This window comes from Pyxicephalus adspersus, chromosome 3, assembly GCF_032062135.1.
Source record: "Pyxicephalus adspersus chromosome 3, UCB_Pads_2.0, whole genome shotgun sequence".
Lineage (NCBI taxonomy): Eukaryota > Metazoa > Chordata > Amphibia > Anura > Pyxicephalidae > Pyxicephalus > Pyxicephalus adspersus.
The window spans coordinates 147,802,338-147,822,158 of NC_092860.1; the positions used below are offsets into that span (position 1 = coordinate 147,802,338).

General features: G+C 40.1%; 1 protein-coding gene across 1 annotated transcript in view; it reads right to left on the bottom strand.

The window, feature by feature from the left end:
• Positions 1 to 405: 405 nt before the first annotated feature.
• The window catches only part of LOC140327842 (progonadoliberin-2), a 22,024-nt gene continuing 2,608 nt past the window's right edge, over positions 406 to 19,821 (bottom strand). The window contains exons 2-4 of the mRNA XM_072407155.1: positions 14,512 to 14,683; positions 2,068 to 2,151; positions 406 to 1,215 (exon numbers count right to left, since the gene is read on the bottom strand). Of these exons, the coding sequence (XP_072263256.1) occupies positions 1,180 to 1,215; positions 2,068 to 2,151; positions 14,512 to 14,649 (258 nt within the window). The 5' untranslated portion in view covers positions 14,650 to 14,683 and the 3' untranslated portion in view covers positions 406 to 1,179. The remainder of the gene's footprint in view (positions 1,216 to 2,067; positions 2,152 to 14,511; positions 14,684 to 19,821) is intronic.

Sequence of the window (19,821 nt, forward strand, 5' to 3'; positions counted from 1 at the left end):
CGACAGCTTCTCACTGTGTGCATTAGAATCTGCAGCTATTCCGAAAGAGCCTGTGACACGTCCAGGCTAAGAGATATGCAGCATCATTTAGTTCTTTCCTTTCCAGCTTTGCTGTCTTCATCTCGGCCCTTTTGTTCTCTCATTGGATTTCGTTTTTGCAATCATAGAGGTTCACATGACCTCGGGCAGCCTGCAAGCAAATACAACTTTCCAAGAAATGCCCACATCCTCAGACTAACATCACCCAGCAAGTCATTTTGGTATATGCACTGAATTGGGAAGGTTGCTGCCTCAGGCTATCAATCCTGATGTTTTCAGCACGCTATGTACAACATTCTGCCAACTTCTCCCACGACCTACAATCTGCCTGCATTGCATAGAGAAACACAAGCTTAAAATGCCATAAAAACGAAAAGATTTTACTTAAAAATTTTATTAGCATGTTGATGATGGGGAAAGGAAGAACCAGGAAAGATAAAATACCAACAGATTAAACGTAACGTAACGCTTTCAATAAATACATAAATATACATGAACATAAAAGCTCCACTCCCTCAGCTATGCAAGAAACAGGGCAAATGGTAAGACGACCTAAGGGAATTTTATTTAAACATCTGACAATCCATATTTGGTTCTTTGGAACCTTTTGGCTAATTACATTGAAAATCAATAATAAATCTCCAGGAATGTTACCATATACAAAATGTACAATATTGGGAAGATGACATTTCGGAAAACACAAAATATGTCAAGGCAAGAAGGAATTTCAACCAATTAGATGTAAAATGAAATGTGAAGAGGACTAAAATTGGAGCAAATTCTAAATATACAACATAATGAAAAATCTCCTAGGGGACAAATCCACCAGAAACGGATATCTTGGTGGACACTAATGAGCTGAACTGATCGCCAACCACTTGTCAACTAATCCTCCAGGGCCAAAACAAACACTACTCAATGTCAACTTAACAGTTTCTGGTGGAGTTGGCCCGAAAAATATTATTAAACACAGATGGTAACAGATTTTTTTGGAACCGTGTCTGGAATTCTGATCAGTGCCCAGCAGAAGAATGACCACATCATCGACGTAGAATGATGGTGCCACTGAAGATGGTAGGGTGCTTAAAGGAGACATGGCTTGAAGACGAAAATTTGGATGAAGTTACGATAAATAGTTGGTCACTTTTTCTGTAGCTGCCTTGCCAAGACATCAGCCTGCAAAAAAAAGAGAAATACAGTTAAAGCCATGTTTCTAGTAGTATGTAGTTTATAATTCAAATATTGTGTCTCTTAAGCTACGAACACGCGTCCAATGGTTCTCGCCTGACAATCGGCTCAGGGCCGATATCTGACAAGAATCTGAAGTGTGTACAGCGCAAATCGCTCATCGTCTGAACGACCGTCCCGGCCGATCTACGAACGTTGAACGACGAACGATTATAATGCAAGTGAAGGGGGAGAGCGCGCAGCGGGGTGCCACTGATTGTGAAAGATCCTTTTCAATGACTATTATTGCACGTGTGTATGCGGCATTACTGCAGAAAAAGAAAACTTACAGCTGAGGGAATGGTGACAGAGCAGAAACAACTTTCCAGGTATACAGGATATGGCAGGGGAGAAGAGAACTCCCCTGTCATGGGCCAAAGTTCTGCTTCCTCCTTAATGTTCCCTCCTCTGTTGCAGGCTTAAATGACCAGGGACTTATAACTCCACAAGGTATAGGGTATTTCAAAATGAGTTTGATTTTTCAAAGGAACTTGATTTTTACAGTGAGGTGGGAAGTAAGCACAAATTATGGACATCATACAGAAAAGAAAACAAGGTGGGCCCAGGAGCCTTTAGTTTTTCATTGCCAATTTTGCATCCCCATACAGGTCTATAGGGAAGTAAAACCCACTTAATGCAGGTTAACAGGAGATCAACTGCAGATCATTGAATTCAGAATGATCTCAGATGTATCCCAAAGCCAAACCAAAAATCTATGCCATCAACACAAACCCAATATTTGTAGATACAAGCCCCATAAAAGGTACATTCCTTCACCTGCATTTCATATGTGTATCTTACCAATATGTTCTTTAGAAGGTTTTTCCTTGGGTTTCTGAGGTAGGCACAATCCTCTCCTTCACAGAGCTTGATTTCTTCTGAAACCTAAGGACAGAAACACAGCAAAAATTTTAATATATAACAAAGAATACAAGTTCCAATGATGACAAGGAATTATGCTGATGATGTTTACCAGATCTGGACTTGGACCAGATCTCCATGATAGAATTGTTTTCAACCAGATCAAACATGACCAATGGAAAAGTATGGAAGCAAAATTGACATTGTAGTAGACAATATATATATATATATATATATATATATATATATATATATTTCACAAACTAGGGATAACATTTACCAACATTTATTGATAAGATAGATTGATAAGATTGCTTGCATTATTTTGCTCCTTTTCCTAGGGATTCCTAAAAATATATTTTGTCTTTACCGTTTTGTGACAAATGAGATTCTTATGAGATTTTGTTGACATCTGTTTTAATTACTTTTGACGTTTGTTAGACAAATCCTTTACTTAATACCCACTGACCTGGCACAGCAACAGCTGTTATTTATAGGAAATAAATCAATGTCATTTGTACTTATTAATATGATAATAAAACAATTTTATAAATAGATAAAACATGCCTAAAACAATTTTTTCGCTGAATGGGACTACAACTTATATATTTTTTTATTTGTTTAAATTAATGCATCATCTAACTAAATTCAGCTGCTACTTTGCTGCATTGTAACTATGTGCTCATGAAGAATGGAGATACCAGTAAACTTATGTGGTCAGCTACACATGAACTTACACAGTGAAGATGTCTGACTATTATGCAACTGAGAGTATCAGAGCAGAATTAGAAAACAAATTACTTCTCTAAAACATGAACATGACCTTGGGTTATCCCTTAAAAAAACGTGCTGCAAGTGCACAACCATATCTGGTAATCTGCTAGCAATCCAGTAAATTCCTAACTCTCTGTTTGAGCTGACAACACAGTGCCTTTGCTGCACTGATATCCCAACCAGTGTTGTCAGCCCTGCCAGTAGGACTATAAAACTTTTCATATCCTCATCCCCTCTTTGTGCCTTTTCATATGCATGTATTTATTAAATTCTGCAAAACAATATAACCTTTGTCCTTGACTTCTTAAGAGAATGCTAACCCCCTGTGTGTAGTGAAAGGGTTCTTGGGAGAGTGAGTTCGGGGGGTGCCGTCGATTTTAACTGACCTTCTAGCAACTTTTCATTTGCAGGATTTTTAAAGGCATGAGATGATGTCACAGGGTGGATTCTCACTTATGGAAAAAAGTAAAAATGCTGCGACATGATCCAGAGATGGTGTGGGGAAAATTTTGGTAATACGTGTATATTTTTTAATAGTTTTTAGGCAAACATATAAAGCAGTACAGATTGGTGTATATATTCAAATTTTTGTTTTAAAAACCATATTTGTAAATGAGGCAGCCATACGTACTCATTATATAAGCAACTCTTTTTTTTTTACTTTGGTGTCTTCTCACAATGCAAATTTATGATTTGGCCTCATTGGAAAAAATGCTTACCCTTCTGCCTGATATCTTAGAAGCTGTGATTTAAGAGTCAGAATGATTTCTCTGAGCCATTTAGACCTCCATATACTGTTCAATACCCAAGCTCTTTGATTGATACAGTGAAAAAATGTAAAAAATGAGCATGTATGGTGTGTGCTCTCATGTGTGTGTATTTTTAAAGCACCTTGACCAAGACTGAGGAATCAAAGGCAATTTGGTCAGCATTCCATTCATTTCCTTGAGCCTCCAAGGAATGTCAATGCAGTTAACAATGTTACAGACCTGAACTTTAAAATAGAAAGGTATGCTTGGTGCATATAACATTAAGAGCATATCAGAATTATAGGGCCAGACATAATAGGCCTGATTGATTACAGCTCTCCAAAGCTTTAGAAGATACATGGTAACTAGAGAACAAAGGTGATTCAGCAAACTTGGATTTGGTCAACAATTAAAAGCAGCAAATGATTTTAAGAAATCCATACCAGGTTCGCTGGATCATGCAGAGTCTATCTTCTCCAGTCTTGGGAAATTACGCCCAATACACTGTGGAAGAAGGTTCTTCTGGGTTGAGTGATGTCCAAATTCACTCAACTGGGAAGAAACATTGTGAGTGCAGGGCTTCACGGTGAACAGTGCCCTATATACTAATGCAAACGGAATCTAATGCAAACCTGAATCCAAAAAAGTAGAGGACTTAAGAGGACTTGATTTGGCCAATCTAAAGACATTATAAAAATGTAAGTTTAAAACATTTTGTGGCGGAAGTGACAGTGAAGGTCCTCTGAAAGAAGTGGGGCACAAAGCTCAGAGATGGACTCTAGGCTAAACTCTTCTTTCCTTGTACAGTATTTGTATAGAATTCTTGCCATTGAAGAAACTGGTTACTTTTACTGATCTTCTCACAGTGAGCCTGATTTATGAATGTTCTCCAAGAATGGAGAAGATATACTTACATAGGAAAACTAGGGTGACCCAGCAAAACCTAGAATGGATTTCTTGCTATTAGTTAGCAAATGTTTTCAATTCTGGGCCAAATGCATTCTAGGTTTGCTGGGTTACCCAGGTTCTCCCATGATAGTGTATCTTCTCCAGTATTGTAGAGCTTTAATAAATCGGACCCATTGTGCAAAAAACCTTGAGCAAGAAGGATTGTGTCTTATTTACAGGCAGAGGATCATCTAGAATTATTTATTACTTCCTTTCCCAGTCTGTCTTTGTTCCACCCATTTCATCCATTGGATTTCAGTTTTTTTAAATACCTAAGGATCATTATCATAGGTGAGCATTACATAGGTAGGTCCTCTGTCTTCAGGAAGCAATGCATAGTGTTTCCCACCAGCCATAGCTGCATGGCTTACAGTCACAGAGAAGCAGAGACACAATGATGATATCACTTGATATATGATATAAAAAGAAAAAAAGGCATTCAAAATTATAATTAGCCTGTTAATGGGAAAAGGCAACAAGGACCCAAGAAGGACAAAATATATGCATAATAAACCATTTCTTTTAATATGTTAAAGATCAAAGCATACCCTGCCTCTATTAAATCATTGGCCCTATTAAGCAGAGGAAATTCAAAATGGACAATTTATCAAGCATGCATTAGCTCAGCCGAGTGTTTTCGGTAATGACCTGGACTTTGTAACAGATGTACCTGTAATGCTAGATTTACTCCAGATGTGCACAGTTGACGTGTGTTAGCTCAATCCAATTTTAGATGCACTCATGATGCATAGAGAGATTCACCCTCACTTTATGTCCTGATGACCGATGTCACCAAGATATATTATAATGGGAAATTGATTTTTTGAGACTCTCACTTCCATTTTCTTCTCCAGGATGGGAAGTGAAAGGAAATCTTTCCATTGGCTAGCAAAACACCCCAAACAATAAAGTTTATAAACATGCCATAAACTATCCAAACTATTGAATTTGGATACACTACTAAAAGGTTGATAACTGTTATGTCTATGGCTGGAAATTAGAAATTGCCCATATGAGGGGAACAGAAGGATAGAATAACTGTACCATATAATTTAGTGTAATTACTGAAGGGGAAATGCAGCTGTGTGTGAATAGGAAAATAATATCAATATTACTCCCATCGCTAATAATTTATTTGAGAAGAGGTTTCTAAATGAACAAGCAACAGCTGTGGATGTGAACAAATCCTCCCCTAGGAGTAAACTAACTTATAAACAACTTCTCAGCTCTCACCAAAAAGACTGGCTGATTTCTTATGTATATCAGACAAATATATAATCACTTAAAATGAAATATAGTCACATCTGCTAAACAAAATGTGGAAGAGGGACATAATTTTTGCAGTTGTGCCCAAAAAGGCAAAAGACTAGTTACCAGTGTTGTCTGTGGTCTCTCCTAATGGCCATACTGGTAGAAGCAGGGCAGTGATGAGCGCAATAGTGACAACACTAAATCTTGTGCTAAATCTCCCGAGATTGGCAGTCAGAGAGACCAAGGCCTTAGATCTTACATTGCAGATACAGCTATGAGGAGGTCAAGGTCAAGGAGATTCTTGACACCTCATACGAGAAAAGCTGTGGCATTTTTCCATAGGAACACACAATTAGGCAGTAAACATTTCTAAAGGTTCCTTACAACCCAATCAAATATTTACTCTGAAGGTTGTGTACCCACAAAGAGATTTAGCCCTGTATGTATCCCCATAGGACTAATAACTATGATGGGTTTAATGAGAGCTTTTTCATTCTCCAAGCAAGTCGAGATAGTGGTACTTTTCCAATCTGCTTTATTAGCAGTTTCAAATGCACTGGACAATGACAGGTTAACAAATGTCACCACTGGATATGGAGAATAACCACCACCACTAGACAAAGAAAGACTCACATCTGTCACTACTGAACCACCATAACCAGACCCAAGGAGACTAATTATTAACACAAGCAGACCCAGAAGGACTTATCACTACCACTATAACAGAGATGTACAACTACCACCATTGGAACTAAAAAGGTTTATAACCCCCAGCACTGGACAAATGGAGACTTTCACCAACTACCACCACTGGATAAAGAGAGGTTTACAACTACAGCCACTGGACACAGAAAGACTTATAATCACCACTACTGGAAAAATAGAATCTTATAACCACCATCACTAGATAGACATAGACTTACAACTACTACCACTGGGCTAAAAGAGACTAGCAACTATAACCATCAGATCCAGAGAAACCTACAACCTCTGCCCCACCAGACAACTAGGGTTTACATTTATTACCATTGAACACAGAGAGACTTTTAACCATCATCACCGGAAACAGAAATAAAAATACCACCCTTGGACAAAGGGATGCTTACAGCCATGAATAGACAAGACAATGGAAAGACGTAAAAACCACCACCACCACCGAGAGAGACCACCACTGGTTATAGAGAAACCTATAACCATCACCAACAGACACAGACAGACTTAAAGCCATCTATAGCCATCACTATCACTGGACACACAGACACTTACAACTACCACCACTGGACAGTCATCATTGGACAAAGAAAGACTTACAATACAACCAGTGATGGTTGTAAGAGGATTACAGCCATTACTGGAAAAATAGAGACTTAAAACCACCACCTAACAGAGATACAGAGGGATTTACAACCTCTACTAAAAAATTAAGGGATTATTCTGACCACTAGAGCAATGTTTCTCAACCAAGGTTCATAGCTTGCTAGGGGTACCTTGATGCAGACCTCTATTTTAACTGACACCAATTTTTCTTGTCTATCTGTAGGGGTAACATTATACCAAGTGACATGAAAGTTAGTTCAAGGGGTTCCTCTATTTTAAAAAAATCAAGAAATGCTGCACTTCATGCAGAGCCATTGTCAACCGATAAATAATGTGGGACAACCAGTACCACAGGGTGCAGGGAGACTAATAACCACTGAATACAGGGAGAGATCGACAACCACCATATCCAGAGAGATTTTCAGCCACTATTACTCGACACAGAGACACTGTGGACAAAGCAAGTGTGAGACAGTGACTGGAAAAGTAGTGGAAAATCGTTATATTTGTAGTGGCGCCTTTCTTGACCGGGGAACTGCAGAAGGCCTACTACTATTTGAGTCAGATGCAAGAATTTATGCAAAGCTTAAGGGTGACATACTTGCTCGACTTGGAGTAAACATGCATGTGCGTGCAGGCCGTGTGCACAACTGGACTTTCTCTGTGAGCTCTCCACCCCATTCACGGATGCACAATCTTATCCATCTCGTGAGGAAATGGCTGCAGCCTGAGGAAAGCACTCCAGGTCAAGTTGTAGAGAGAGTTGTCCTGGATAAGTTCATTAGGTCATTACCCCCCAAGATCCAGCGCTGGGTTGGATAAGGAGGACCTACAACTGCTGACCAATTGGTGAGTCTCGTGGAGCAGTACAGTGCAACAGAGGACCTACTCCAAGCATCTCCCAGATATCCCGGCCCCGGGGGCAGCAGGTCACCGAAGTCTACTGGTAAGACTGTTCCAATTGCTAGAGGGTTGAGAAATGCTTTAAGGGGAGATGGCTCAAAGGGGGAACCAGCAGGGCCATGTTCCTCTGGGACCTGGAGGTCCAGGCCACTGACCCAAAATGGGGACCAGGGTCGCTTACAGTGCTGGCGGTGTCATGAATTTGGATATGTGGTTGCTAATTGCCCCATCACAACTGAGCCAATGGAGTGCAATATGACCAGACATATTTCTCTGTTTGCACAACCAGTGTATTTGGCAGACACTATGTTTAATTTAGAACCTCCAATATGTACTGTGTCCATAGGAGGTTGTACAGCTGAGGCACTGTTGGACTCTGAGAGCTTGGTGACCCTGGTACATAGCTCTCTGGTAAACCCTGGGACATTTAATGGACATACTGTTGGGATACTATGCATACACGGAGAAACCAGAAAGTACTCAACTGCTCTAGTCACAATAGAAACTCCATGTGGAGTATCATGTCATGAAGTGGGTGTGGTTAAATTACTAATGCATAGTGTGATACTGGGAAGAGATTTTTCCCTATTCTGGGACTTATGGTAGAACAGAAATGTAACCTGATGAGAAAGTTTTACTGATAAGGTGTGTACTAAGGTTACCCCTGAACCATATGACCCAGATTCTGAGGTTCCCACAGTAGGGGTGACCCCTGACGAAATTGATAATTTTCCTCTAGTCGTGCTAGCTAGTGAGACTGAAGATGTGGAAGAAATTCCAGATATGCCTAATTTAGAGGTATCTAGTGACAATTTTGGAACTGCTCAACTCAGAGACCCCACTTTGATACGATCAAGGGAAAATGTGAAGGTGGTAAATGGGGTACCACAGTATCCAGGTGTTGATCGTGAATTTCCCCATATGGCTGTTAACCAGGATCTATTATACCGGATAGATAAAATACGTGGGATAAATGTTGAGCAGTTGGTGGTGCCCCAACCGTATCGCACACTGATATTGGACCTGGCTCACAAGCATGTGCTGGGAGGCCACCTAGGGTCTGAAAAGACCAGAGAACGCATCCTACAGCGTTTTTTTGGCCAGGGATTTTTACTGAGGTACAGAGGTTTTGTGAATCCTACCCAGAGTGTCAACTAACCTCTCCTATGTCCCATGTATGTTGTAAAGTCTGCACGGGGACATCAATATATACTTGTAGTGTTAGATTACACTACATGTTATTCTGAAGCAGTGCCTTTACGAAACACCTCTGCTAAGCTTAAGCTACATACACACTTACAATTATTATCGTTGGAAAACGAACGACGAACGTTCATGCACGATATATATGAACGATCGTATAGCACCGATCCTGCACATAGAGTTAACGACACGATCGTTCGTAGATATTGTACACACAATAGATACGATCGTTTGAACGATAGAGGAACTATGTGCACGACAGGAAAGTGAACGGATGTTCGTTCATCACGCATGCTCTGAACATGGACGATCAACGAACGACCGTACACACGAACGATGTTCAACGATCGTCGCCCAATCCGATCCGTCGGTCCGGTCGTTCGTTTCCAGCGACTTTCCTCGTTCGTCGGCGTCGTTGGTTACTTTTTTACGAACGATTTTTTGCCCAATCGATCGTTCGTCGTTCGATTGGAACGATAAAAATTGGAAGTGTGTACGCACCTCTATAGCCAAAGAGCTGTTTTACATGTTCTCTCGCACAGGCATACCAAAGGAGATCCCTACTGATCAGGGGACTCCTTTCATGTCCAAGGTCACTAAAGAACTGTGTCAGCTCTTGAAAATTAATCACCTGCATAATTCAGTGTATCAACCTCAAACTGATAGCCTAGTTGAAAGGTTTAACAAGACACTGAAGGGCATGTTAAAAAAAGTGGTTAGCAAGGATGGAAAAGACTGGGATTGTCTATTACCTTGTTTGAGGTTTGCAGTCTGTGAAGTACCGCAGTCTTTAACAGGTTTCTCCCCATTTGAGCTCTTATATGGCAGACACCCACGTGGTCTCCTTGACATTGCTAAGTTAACTTGGGAACAGGAACACACCCCTTACAAAAGTGTAATAGAGCATATTTCTCTTATGCAAGACAGAATAGCTGCTGTCATGCCCATTGTCAAAGAGCACTTAGAGCAGGCTCAAGAGGCACAAAGTCGTGTCTACAACCAGTCAGCTAAAGTTAGAACCTTTAACCCAGGTGACCGGGTGTTGGTTCTAGTGCCCACTGTAGAGAGTAAATTCCTGGCTAAGTGGCAAGGGCCATATGAGGTAATAGAGAAAGTGGGAGAGGTAAATTATAAAGTTTACCAGCCTGATAAGAGAAAGCCTGAACAGTTGTATCATATAAATTTAGTCAAACTGTGGAAGGACAGTGAGACTCTGTCAGCAGTGAGTTCCCCTGGCAATGTTGACCCTGAAATGTCGGCAAATAAGGTAAACACCCCTTTTTATAATACCGTAGGTGTGCATATTGCAGAATCCATTTCCAAGTTTCAAATGCAGGAGACAAAAGAATTTGTCTCAAGAAACACTGATGTGTTCTTAGAGTTGCCTGGGCGCACTTCAGTCATCAAACATGACATAGTCACTGAGCTGCAGGTAGGAGTTCACTTGAAACCCTATAGGGTACCTGAGGCTTGGAGACAAGCTGTATCTGAAGAGGTAAAAAAGATGTTAGAAGTTGAAGTGATTGATGAGTCGCAAAGTGAGTGGTCAAATGCCATAGTCCTGATCCCAAAGCCAGATGGTACAGTGAGATTCTGTTATGATTTCCGAAAGTTAAATGAGGTGTCAAAGTTTGACGCGTACCTAATGCCAAGAGTGGATGAATTGATTAAAAGACTTGGCCGTGCAAGGTATTTCTCTACTCTTGACCTAACCAAGGGGTACTGGCAAGTGCCCCTTACTAACAGCGCTAAAGAAAAAACTGCATTTGTCATCCCAGAAGGCCTTTTTCAGTATGTCACTATGCCCTTTGAGTCACCTGGGGCTCCAGCAACCTTTCAAAGGTTAATGGATATCATCCTTAAACCTCATCGTAGATATGCTTCTGCTTATCTGGATGATATCATCATTTGTAGTGATGACTGGGAAAGTCATTTACCAAAAGTGCAAGCGGTGTTGGATTCCCTCCAGGCAGCCGGGTTAACAGCAAACCCTAAGAAGTGTGCTTTAGGTCTTGAGGAAGCACGTTATCTAGAAGACGTGTAATAAAACCTCAGGTAAATAGGATAGAAGCCATCCAAAATTTGCCCCGGCCCATCACCAAAAAACAAGTGAGAGCCTTTTTGGGAATTGTGCGGTACTACCGTAGGCTTATACCAAACTTTGCTAAGGTGGCAGTACACCACCATCTGGTTGTAGACAACAAGTGTTGGTGACTCCAGATTTCAAAATGGTGTTCACTCTACAGACTGATGCCTCTGATGTCAGTTTAGGGGCAGTCCTGTCACAGGTGGTCAGGGAAGAAGAACACCCTGTTACATACCTGAGTAGAAAACTTACTCCCGCAGAGAAAAATTATAGTATTATTGAAGGGGAATGTTTGGCAAATTAAATGGGCTCTAGAGACCCTGAGATATTACTTGTTGGGTTGACAATTCTGGTTGGTGACAGATCACTCCCCCTTACATGGATGAGTCAGGCCAAGGAGAGAAACGCAAGAGTCACAAGGTGGTTTCTGACTTTACAAAACTTTAAATTCTCGGTTGAGCACAGGTCAGGCAATTTGCAATGGAATGCAGATGCCCTGTCCAAACACACTGTTTGGTGAGTAAAAGTGTTCGGCCCCACAAGTTCGAACACAGGGGGAGCGTATGTGAGACAGTGACTGGAAAAGTAGTAGAAAATCATTATATTTCACCTAGGTTTCTTTCATATACAATGTACTAGGATACAGGAAGTGTATATCTCAACTAGGAAACGCTGGTTGTGATATCAGAAATCCAGGAAAGATGGGTTACCTTGGCAAAACATTGTTTGCTGAGGACTTTAGTAAATGGTTTGAGCTGACCCCTCACACAAGTCTAACAACCTCTGATACAGGAGGACTTACAGCCAAAACATTGGACATAAGAAAAATAAGCACTGCCATGTGACACGGGAGAAATGATTGGCATTTTGAGAAACCAAGGCAAAATAGCCATTAAGGAATAATTTTAGCATTTTGTATTTGTCTTGTGTCTGAAAAGCTGCTGAAGCTGTTAAAAGTTCACTCATCCAGTACCTTCTACCATGTGTAGAAGGCACTGGAGTTAAGGTCAATCCGACAAACGGACCCCTCCTACATACAAACGGGGCTTCCTTGCTTGTTCGTGTGCAGGACGGAGGCTTGATGGAGGGGGGGAGGGGTTCGCATAACTTGCAGAAAAAGTATTTTGCTGTTCTGCAACCTCTTGTAACTCTTTAATGACCAAAACAAACTTTGCAATTGTTTCTTTTTGTATATTAAAGCATGGCGTGCTCCAGAAGTAATGAATGTCTAGGCTTCAAAAATTTTGTTTTTGCTTTGTTGGTAAATACCTGTGAGGATTTTATACAGTAACTGATACCACGCTGCCTAAAATTATGTTGTGACAAACATCTGTCCTAATTGCATTTATTCAAAAAATGTACCTGTTCCGACTTATATACAAACTCAATTTAAGAACAAACCTACAGTCCCTATCTCGTATGTAACCCGGGGACTACCTGTATTCTAATAGATTTCAATGTGGAAACTGTCTACATTTTGGGTAAAAGTTAAGTGTATTTTGTACGAAAATATTTATAAACGGATCTGTAGGAGTGACTTTGAGAAAACTAAGTTTAAACATAAAAACATCTCCTGTTGAATTTTTATAATTAAAGTTGTCATGGGGAAAGGGGTGTTTGGGCAGGTGTCAGGAAATGAGGCTATTATGACCACAATGAGAAATATGCTATATAGGAGATAAAGCAGCTATAAATAGAATGTACAAGAATGCCATGCTTATGATTCCTTCTTAAATCTGCTCTTTTTATACGTGCCTTAGTAACATTATATGCCAATGTCTGGGAAGAAATTAAAACAGACACGCAGCTTTGCTGTACTGTCTGCAAACCTAAAAAAAAAAAATAAAGAAAAAACTTTTGAATTTAGTAAAACTCTGGAGCTTTCCCCACTCAGTGTGTGCTCTCTGAAGCTGATCATTTGTTTTTTGCGAGAGATGAAAATCATCCTTCCCACACATGTTGTTTACTGATCAGAGCCTTCTGGGGAGGTGAGACAGGCTTCAATAGCCAAATGATCTGTAGAACATCTGCCACCATAGGAGACATTTCTCCGCAATCCCAGTGCTCAGGCAAAATTTCACTGCAGTCCCAGCACTGAGACGAGGCTCTTCCTACTCTTTATTCTCCTGTGTGATTGCATTAGCTTGGCTGAGCTGAGTTGTATCAGGACCTTAAAAAGAACCTTCCAAAAGGCAGATGTCTGCCATAGTCTGGCTCTCAAGCGCTCTGCTAGTACTTGGAGCTCAATTTTGAGGCATTGTACAATGGTAGTGTCCAAACCTGGATAGGAGCCTTCCCTGCTACAGAAAAAAAGCCTTCCTGACCATTCCAGATATGGTTTAGGATGGAATACGAGAATAGGCAAGGTAGCAGCATTCTCCTATTGCCTACTGGCCACCAGAGAATAGCTACCTACAAGGATTTGCTGCCATGTAAAGTAATGGATAGATGCAGAGCATTGGCCAGTTTCCCTATCACCCTAACCTAAACCAACCCAGAGAATGAAGGTTGTTTCTGGGCCACTTGGGCATCATTTGGGCCCCAAGATTCCTCCTAGGTTGTCTTTTGAATGATCCAGATCTAGAAACGTCTCGTTTAATGTTCAATCCCAGCCAAAAAATTCTTTCTACTTTTGAAGCAGGGAAGGATAAAAGTTTTTTAAATGCTATAATCACCCTCATTGGAGAGAACAGGTAGGGATGTTATTATGTCAAATTAGAACACATTCTTGGTAGAATGGGAAAGGTTTAGAACTTCTTATAATGAGTCAGATTTAATAAAGCTCTCCAAGACTGGGGAAGATAGACTATCATGGGAGAACCTATGTCATCCAACAAACATGGAATGCATCTGGTCCAGGATTGAAAACATTTGCCAACTAATAGCAAATGGATTTTAAGAAATCTATTTTGTATGAAATGAAGGGGCCACATCTGCTGCTTCACATGTATTGTTTTTTATTAGAGACATGAGGACAAAACCTGCATTCTGCATGAGCTAAGAGGGCACCCAGGAAAAGAACAGGTACATGCGATATAAATTTTGAACAAATCACATTGCTGGCATTGTATAGAATTAATACCTGACTATCATGACATTATCCTTGCAAAACTGTCCGAAGCTGAGCTATAAAACAAAGCACCCGTAACATACCTCTGGGGAGGCAGGCATGTCCAACTCCCTCTTGCCTCCTGGGTACCACCCATGGGACCAGTGTTGGCCATGTGACAGCTGTGTAGTGACTGCAAACAGGACCAGGATCAGGAACAGCAAATGTCTTTGACAGGCCATTGGTTAGCAGATGTTACTTACAGATCACAAGAACCTGCAGTGGAAAAATTATACAAGACGCTTTTAGATAATAAACTTATGGTTAGTCAATTATCGTATTCAAAAACATTGCACCCCTTTGCAGCACCCTTTGCAACTATCACAGCAGACATAAAACCCTTAAGCTGCGTACACACTTGCAATTTTTGTCGTTGGAAAGGATCTTTCACGATCCTTTCCAACGACAAGGGGCTGCAAGATGCATGAACGATGCTGTACATACAGCACCGTTCATGCTCTATGGAGAGGGGAGGGGGGAGAGCGACGGAGCGGCACCCTGCTGCGCGCTCTCCCCTTCCCTTTCATTACGATCGGCTGTCGTCCATCGTCCGTGGATCCGGCAGGTCGGTCGTCCGGACGATAGACGACACTGACTGTACACACGGAAGATTTTCGCCCGATAATTGGCCGATGCAGATTATCGGGCGATAAAAATCTGCCGTGTGTACGTAGCTTAACTCTCGAAATCTTGGTGAAGATGCCTAAAGATTAGATACAGCTAAACCCATTAAAAGATGATCATCTACAGCTGGACATATTCAAGCATATGTACAGTTTTAGGGGAATATTATCAAGGTCCTACAGATGTGACCAGGCTTGGACAAATTGAAGACACCAAATTCTATGATGTATGAACACCGTTAGATATGGCTTACACCAGGTAAAAGACTTGCCATTATTGTACCAGGTCTAGTCAATTGAATGACGTTTGCATGTTTAAACATTTGAACATATATGACTGAAGGCAATGCAAAATTTCAAGATCCTGTACAACCAAAACTAAATAAAGCAGGTAATAAATACTCAGAGAATCCCGAAGGCCATCAATACTTTTTTGAAGCTAGTAAACAATTTTTATTTATTAATAAATAAATTAGGTGGTTTGTATGGGTGATGTAATTCTCATGTCTCAGAAATATGAAATATTAAGACCTTTCTGCACCCTAACTCATAATTCTTGACATTAGCTATAGACTTTTTCAAAACTGGTGCCTAATTGTCTCATTACATCATCCGAGATCTATGTGACATCATGCCAGGGATCAGGACCTGCTGACCAAACATTTCAGTATTCTGCTTCTTTACCATTCTTTACTTCTTTGTTCTTTTACTCCTGTACCATCAGATTTCTGGACATATTAACTACATCACATATAAATATGACTGTACTCATCTCCCAGAGACTTCAAATAAATTAGATTAGAGAATGTGCTAGCATACTCAAGGTTAATTATGAGTTTATATTATATACATCATTCAACATGGTTCATGTGAGACGTTGCCACCTGGTGTAGGGCCATATACAAATATTGTCCCTACACATATTTGTGTAGGGACAATATTTGTATGGTGGTTTCTCTGCAGGAAAATTATTGATAGGTCAAATGAAGAACATGAAAAAATCAATAAAAATCTTGAATCCATTTATTTTACACAGTCCAAAGGACAACTTTGTAGAAGCTAACATATCAACTGTATATAAATGTACCATTGTCCTTGCAATAGGTGCTCCAGATCTAATCTTGGTTACCCCAACCAAGATCAATCATCCTAAGATAGTCAGTCATCTTCAAACTACAACAGAAGCTATGTAAACAGATTTGTGCAGAATTGCAGCCTACTCTTGCGTATAGTTAAGCTGGGGTACAATAGCTTTGGTACCGTTTTGAAACCTTAGATGTTGCAGAAGATACAACTTTCCAGAAGCAGCAGACAGACCTAATTTATTAAAGCTCTCCAATGTTGGACGCTTTCATCAGTGAAGCTGGGTGATCCAGCAAATCTGGAATGGATTTTTTAAAAAGTAATTTGTTGTTTGTTAGTAAATGTTTTCATTCCTGGACCAGACCAGGCCCAGCTTGACTTATGAAAGTATATCCTCTCCAGCCTTGGAGAGCTTTAATAAATCAGGCCCACAAAGTCTCTGAGACATCACAGCCAGAATAATCAAACACAACCCCTTGCCTAAATCGTAAGACCTTGGTTTAAAGTTAAGGAGTCAAAAGGAATATAAGTGGCATCACTTGATAGCAGAGCTTACATTTACAGGACAAGAGCTTCAAATTTCTTTGAAATGAGCTCCCTATAATCAGGTACACTTTCTTCAGTGACATTTGAGTTTGTTCCACAGAAGTGTCCATTCTGGCCAAGAATGGCTACAATACATCTAGATTTCATTTGTAAATTTTGGATGCTTTACTGTTCACCACCTGCTTTGGATTGGCTAGCAGAACACATTTAGCAGCCACCAGCAGCCTCAACTCTGCCCTGTATGCAGAATTCACTGGGAAACATGGCCAACAGACTAACCCTTACACAACTTTTAGTTCCCACCATTCTTAGGCTTTCATGGCAAACGGCAGCTGTGAAAATATGACTTCTGGGCGGCATGACTAGAATTGAATTTAACTCAACCTGTCCAAGATTTATGGTCTCTAGTACAGCCTAGCTCTGGGATCCGGTCTGATTCTTTTTAGATCAAGGGGTTACATAGAGTGGGTGAGTGCACTCCATCCTTTAAATGCATAATTGTTCCAGATCAATGACTCATTTATCATTTGTAGCAGAAGCTTAGATGTGAAAGTCAAGATGGTTGGTGTTTGTATATATATTTACATTAACTTTTCTTGTTTCAAACGCCCTCTCCAGTGATTTTTATGTTCCCCCTTGTCAAGCCGGACATTTATTTATAGACGTGCATAGAGGTTTTACAAGTCTAATGATTCCTGATTTCTGTTCCCACGGGAGTCCTCTTCATGATTGTTTTTCAATGTGATTACACTTGTTCGGTGTGTACTGACAAGTGTTCTCTGTTTAGCAAGGGCTCATCAGCCCACACACAGTCATGTTACTTGAACACAGAAAAAAAAAAACAATATCACCAGCTTTGCAAAAACATTTTTTTTAAAATTAAAATAACAAGCATAACTAGAGGGATTGGTGTCTTTAGAACTGTAGTAGTAAATGACAGCTTTAAGCGTCATCTTGGTGGTCCCCCTGGCTATAGTGAAACCATATGCCAAGAAATTATTTTTTATTTTAATGACTGTCACCAGAATGGAAATGGGGAAATCCTTCCAATGGGGATTTTTTTCTGTGGAGAAGTGAGAACAGATTTCTTCCTGATTTCTACTGGATAGGAAATTGGGGAAATTCTCCAATGGGGCTCATTGGGGCATTATGAAAAATGTGAACTATTCCTTATTTAATAACTCTATCACTAAAGGACGAGGCCCTGTCCCCAACCCTTTCTTTTTTTATTAAACACACACTTGTTGTCTTGAGTGTTGCTATTTGTTTAAATTTGAATTCAAATGAACCACATCACACAGAAATAAAGTGTGTGCTGTACTTCTAAAAGTGTCTCCCTGCATTGTGATTGTATGGTGCATTTGGGATTAAATGGCAACCCATCTCACCAGCCATCGTCTTGTGCTTTGCAACATGTTGTGTTAACACACGTTTCTTCTTTAAAATACATGCAATAATGGAATGCATTACTGGAAACTAGCTCTCAGTTGACCTTCCACCTGGCTTGGATTTATGTGTCAACATTTTTTTATAAAGCCAGTGAAAAGCTCACGAGCTGCTAAGCATTCATTAGTTTGGCTACGTAATCTACGTAATCTAAAAACATTTTATCCACATGGAGCTGATTGGGGTCAACATAATCTTTATAGGCAAGGGATAGGCACATGAAGGTAATTAAAGTGTTGGATAAACTGCTTTATCAAAAACACTTGAAATGAGCTTTGAAAAGTTGATCCATTTTGGGAAGTTCATGCAGATAATGTAGAATTACATACTAAAAATTCCAGGTCTGTGAGCACTTTTTTATGGTTATTGATATATTCAGAGAGACTTTTTACGAAAAAAACCGAATAATCCTATGACATTAGTCTAAAGGGAATGGATCATCTGATGATTTGGGGATTCTAAGAATTGTAAACCAAGTAACATTCTTCTGAATTGGTAGAGTGTTGTACCATGATAGCCATTGTTTGAAGCAGCAAAACCTAAAATTCCCTGATACCTTATATAGGTTGGATAGATTACTAGGGAAAGTATTGGAGACAGCTAGGGTGTCTTTCTCAGGCATGTTGACAAAGACCTAATCTGTTATAAAAAGCTTTTAATGAGCTTTTAACTACCCAAGGGTGGTATAATTCAACTTTATTTGTTCAGCTTCTTCCAGATGGAAGGGATATCAGAACTAAGGGGGAATTTCCTGAAAAGTAAATCTAAAAAAAGGGTCTGAACACTGAATGGGTCTGAAGATTGAATGGGAAGATCCTGGAGAATATGGTAAGGGGTAGCCAACCTCTACTTCCCTTTGACGTTGTCCTACATAATGGGAATAATACTTTTGTAGTGTATGCTGTATTTATGTAGTTGTAGTCAGATTTATCGTTCTTTGCTTGTTGGCCAAACCTTGTTACCCAAACAAGGTAGATATCAGATGGAATGACTAAGGAAGGAATTGGAAGTGAAAACATTTGTAATTGCATGTACCTGCTGTCTTCCTGGATGCCCAAAGCCATTTCACTGCCACTCACATCACAGGTAGCCTTAGCCCATGCAGGATGGAGGTCTCCAGAAAAAAATTATCCAAGATTGGAGAAGATAGACTCTCATGGATGAACCTTGGTAATCCAGCAAATTTAAAATTATTTTCTGAAAAAACATTTGCCATTAGTTGGCAAATGTTTTCAATCCCGTACCAGATTAATTCCAGGTTTGCTGGGTTACTTAGGTTCTCCCATGATAGAATATCTTCTACAATCTTGGTGAGCTTTAATAAATCAGGCCCACTAAAGGACATTAAAGGACACCGGGCACTTCTCTGAATGACTAAGCTGTTTCCTGTAACAAATTCTGGTAATGCTTCATCATACAAAGATTTAAGCAACCATGCACTTGTAACATTGCAGTAACAGTTTGGTAAAGGCCCTTTTCTGTTCCCCTTTTACAGATAGCCATCTCCTTACATGGTCCAATTAGTTTGGTTGAAGAAACTCCAGTGAACAATACAGCGACTTGATTTGGCTGAACACTGTTTTAGCTGAATGGCCACAAAATCCTTCAGACACAAAAATATTTTGGGCAAAGCCTTCACAAAATTGACCAGAGAAA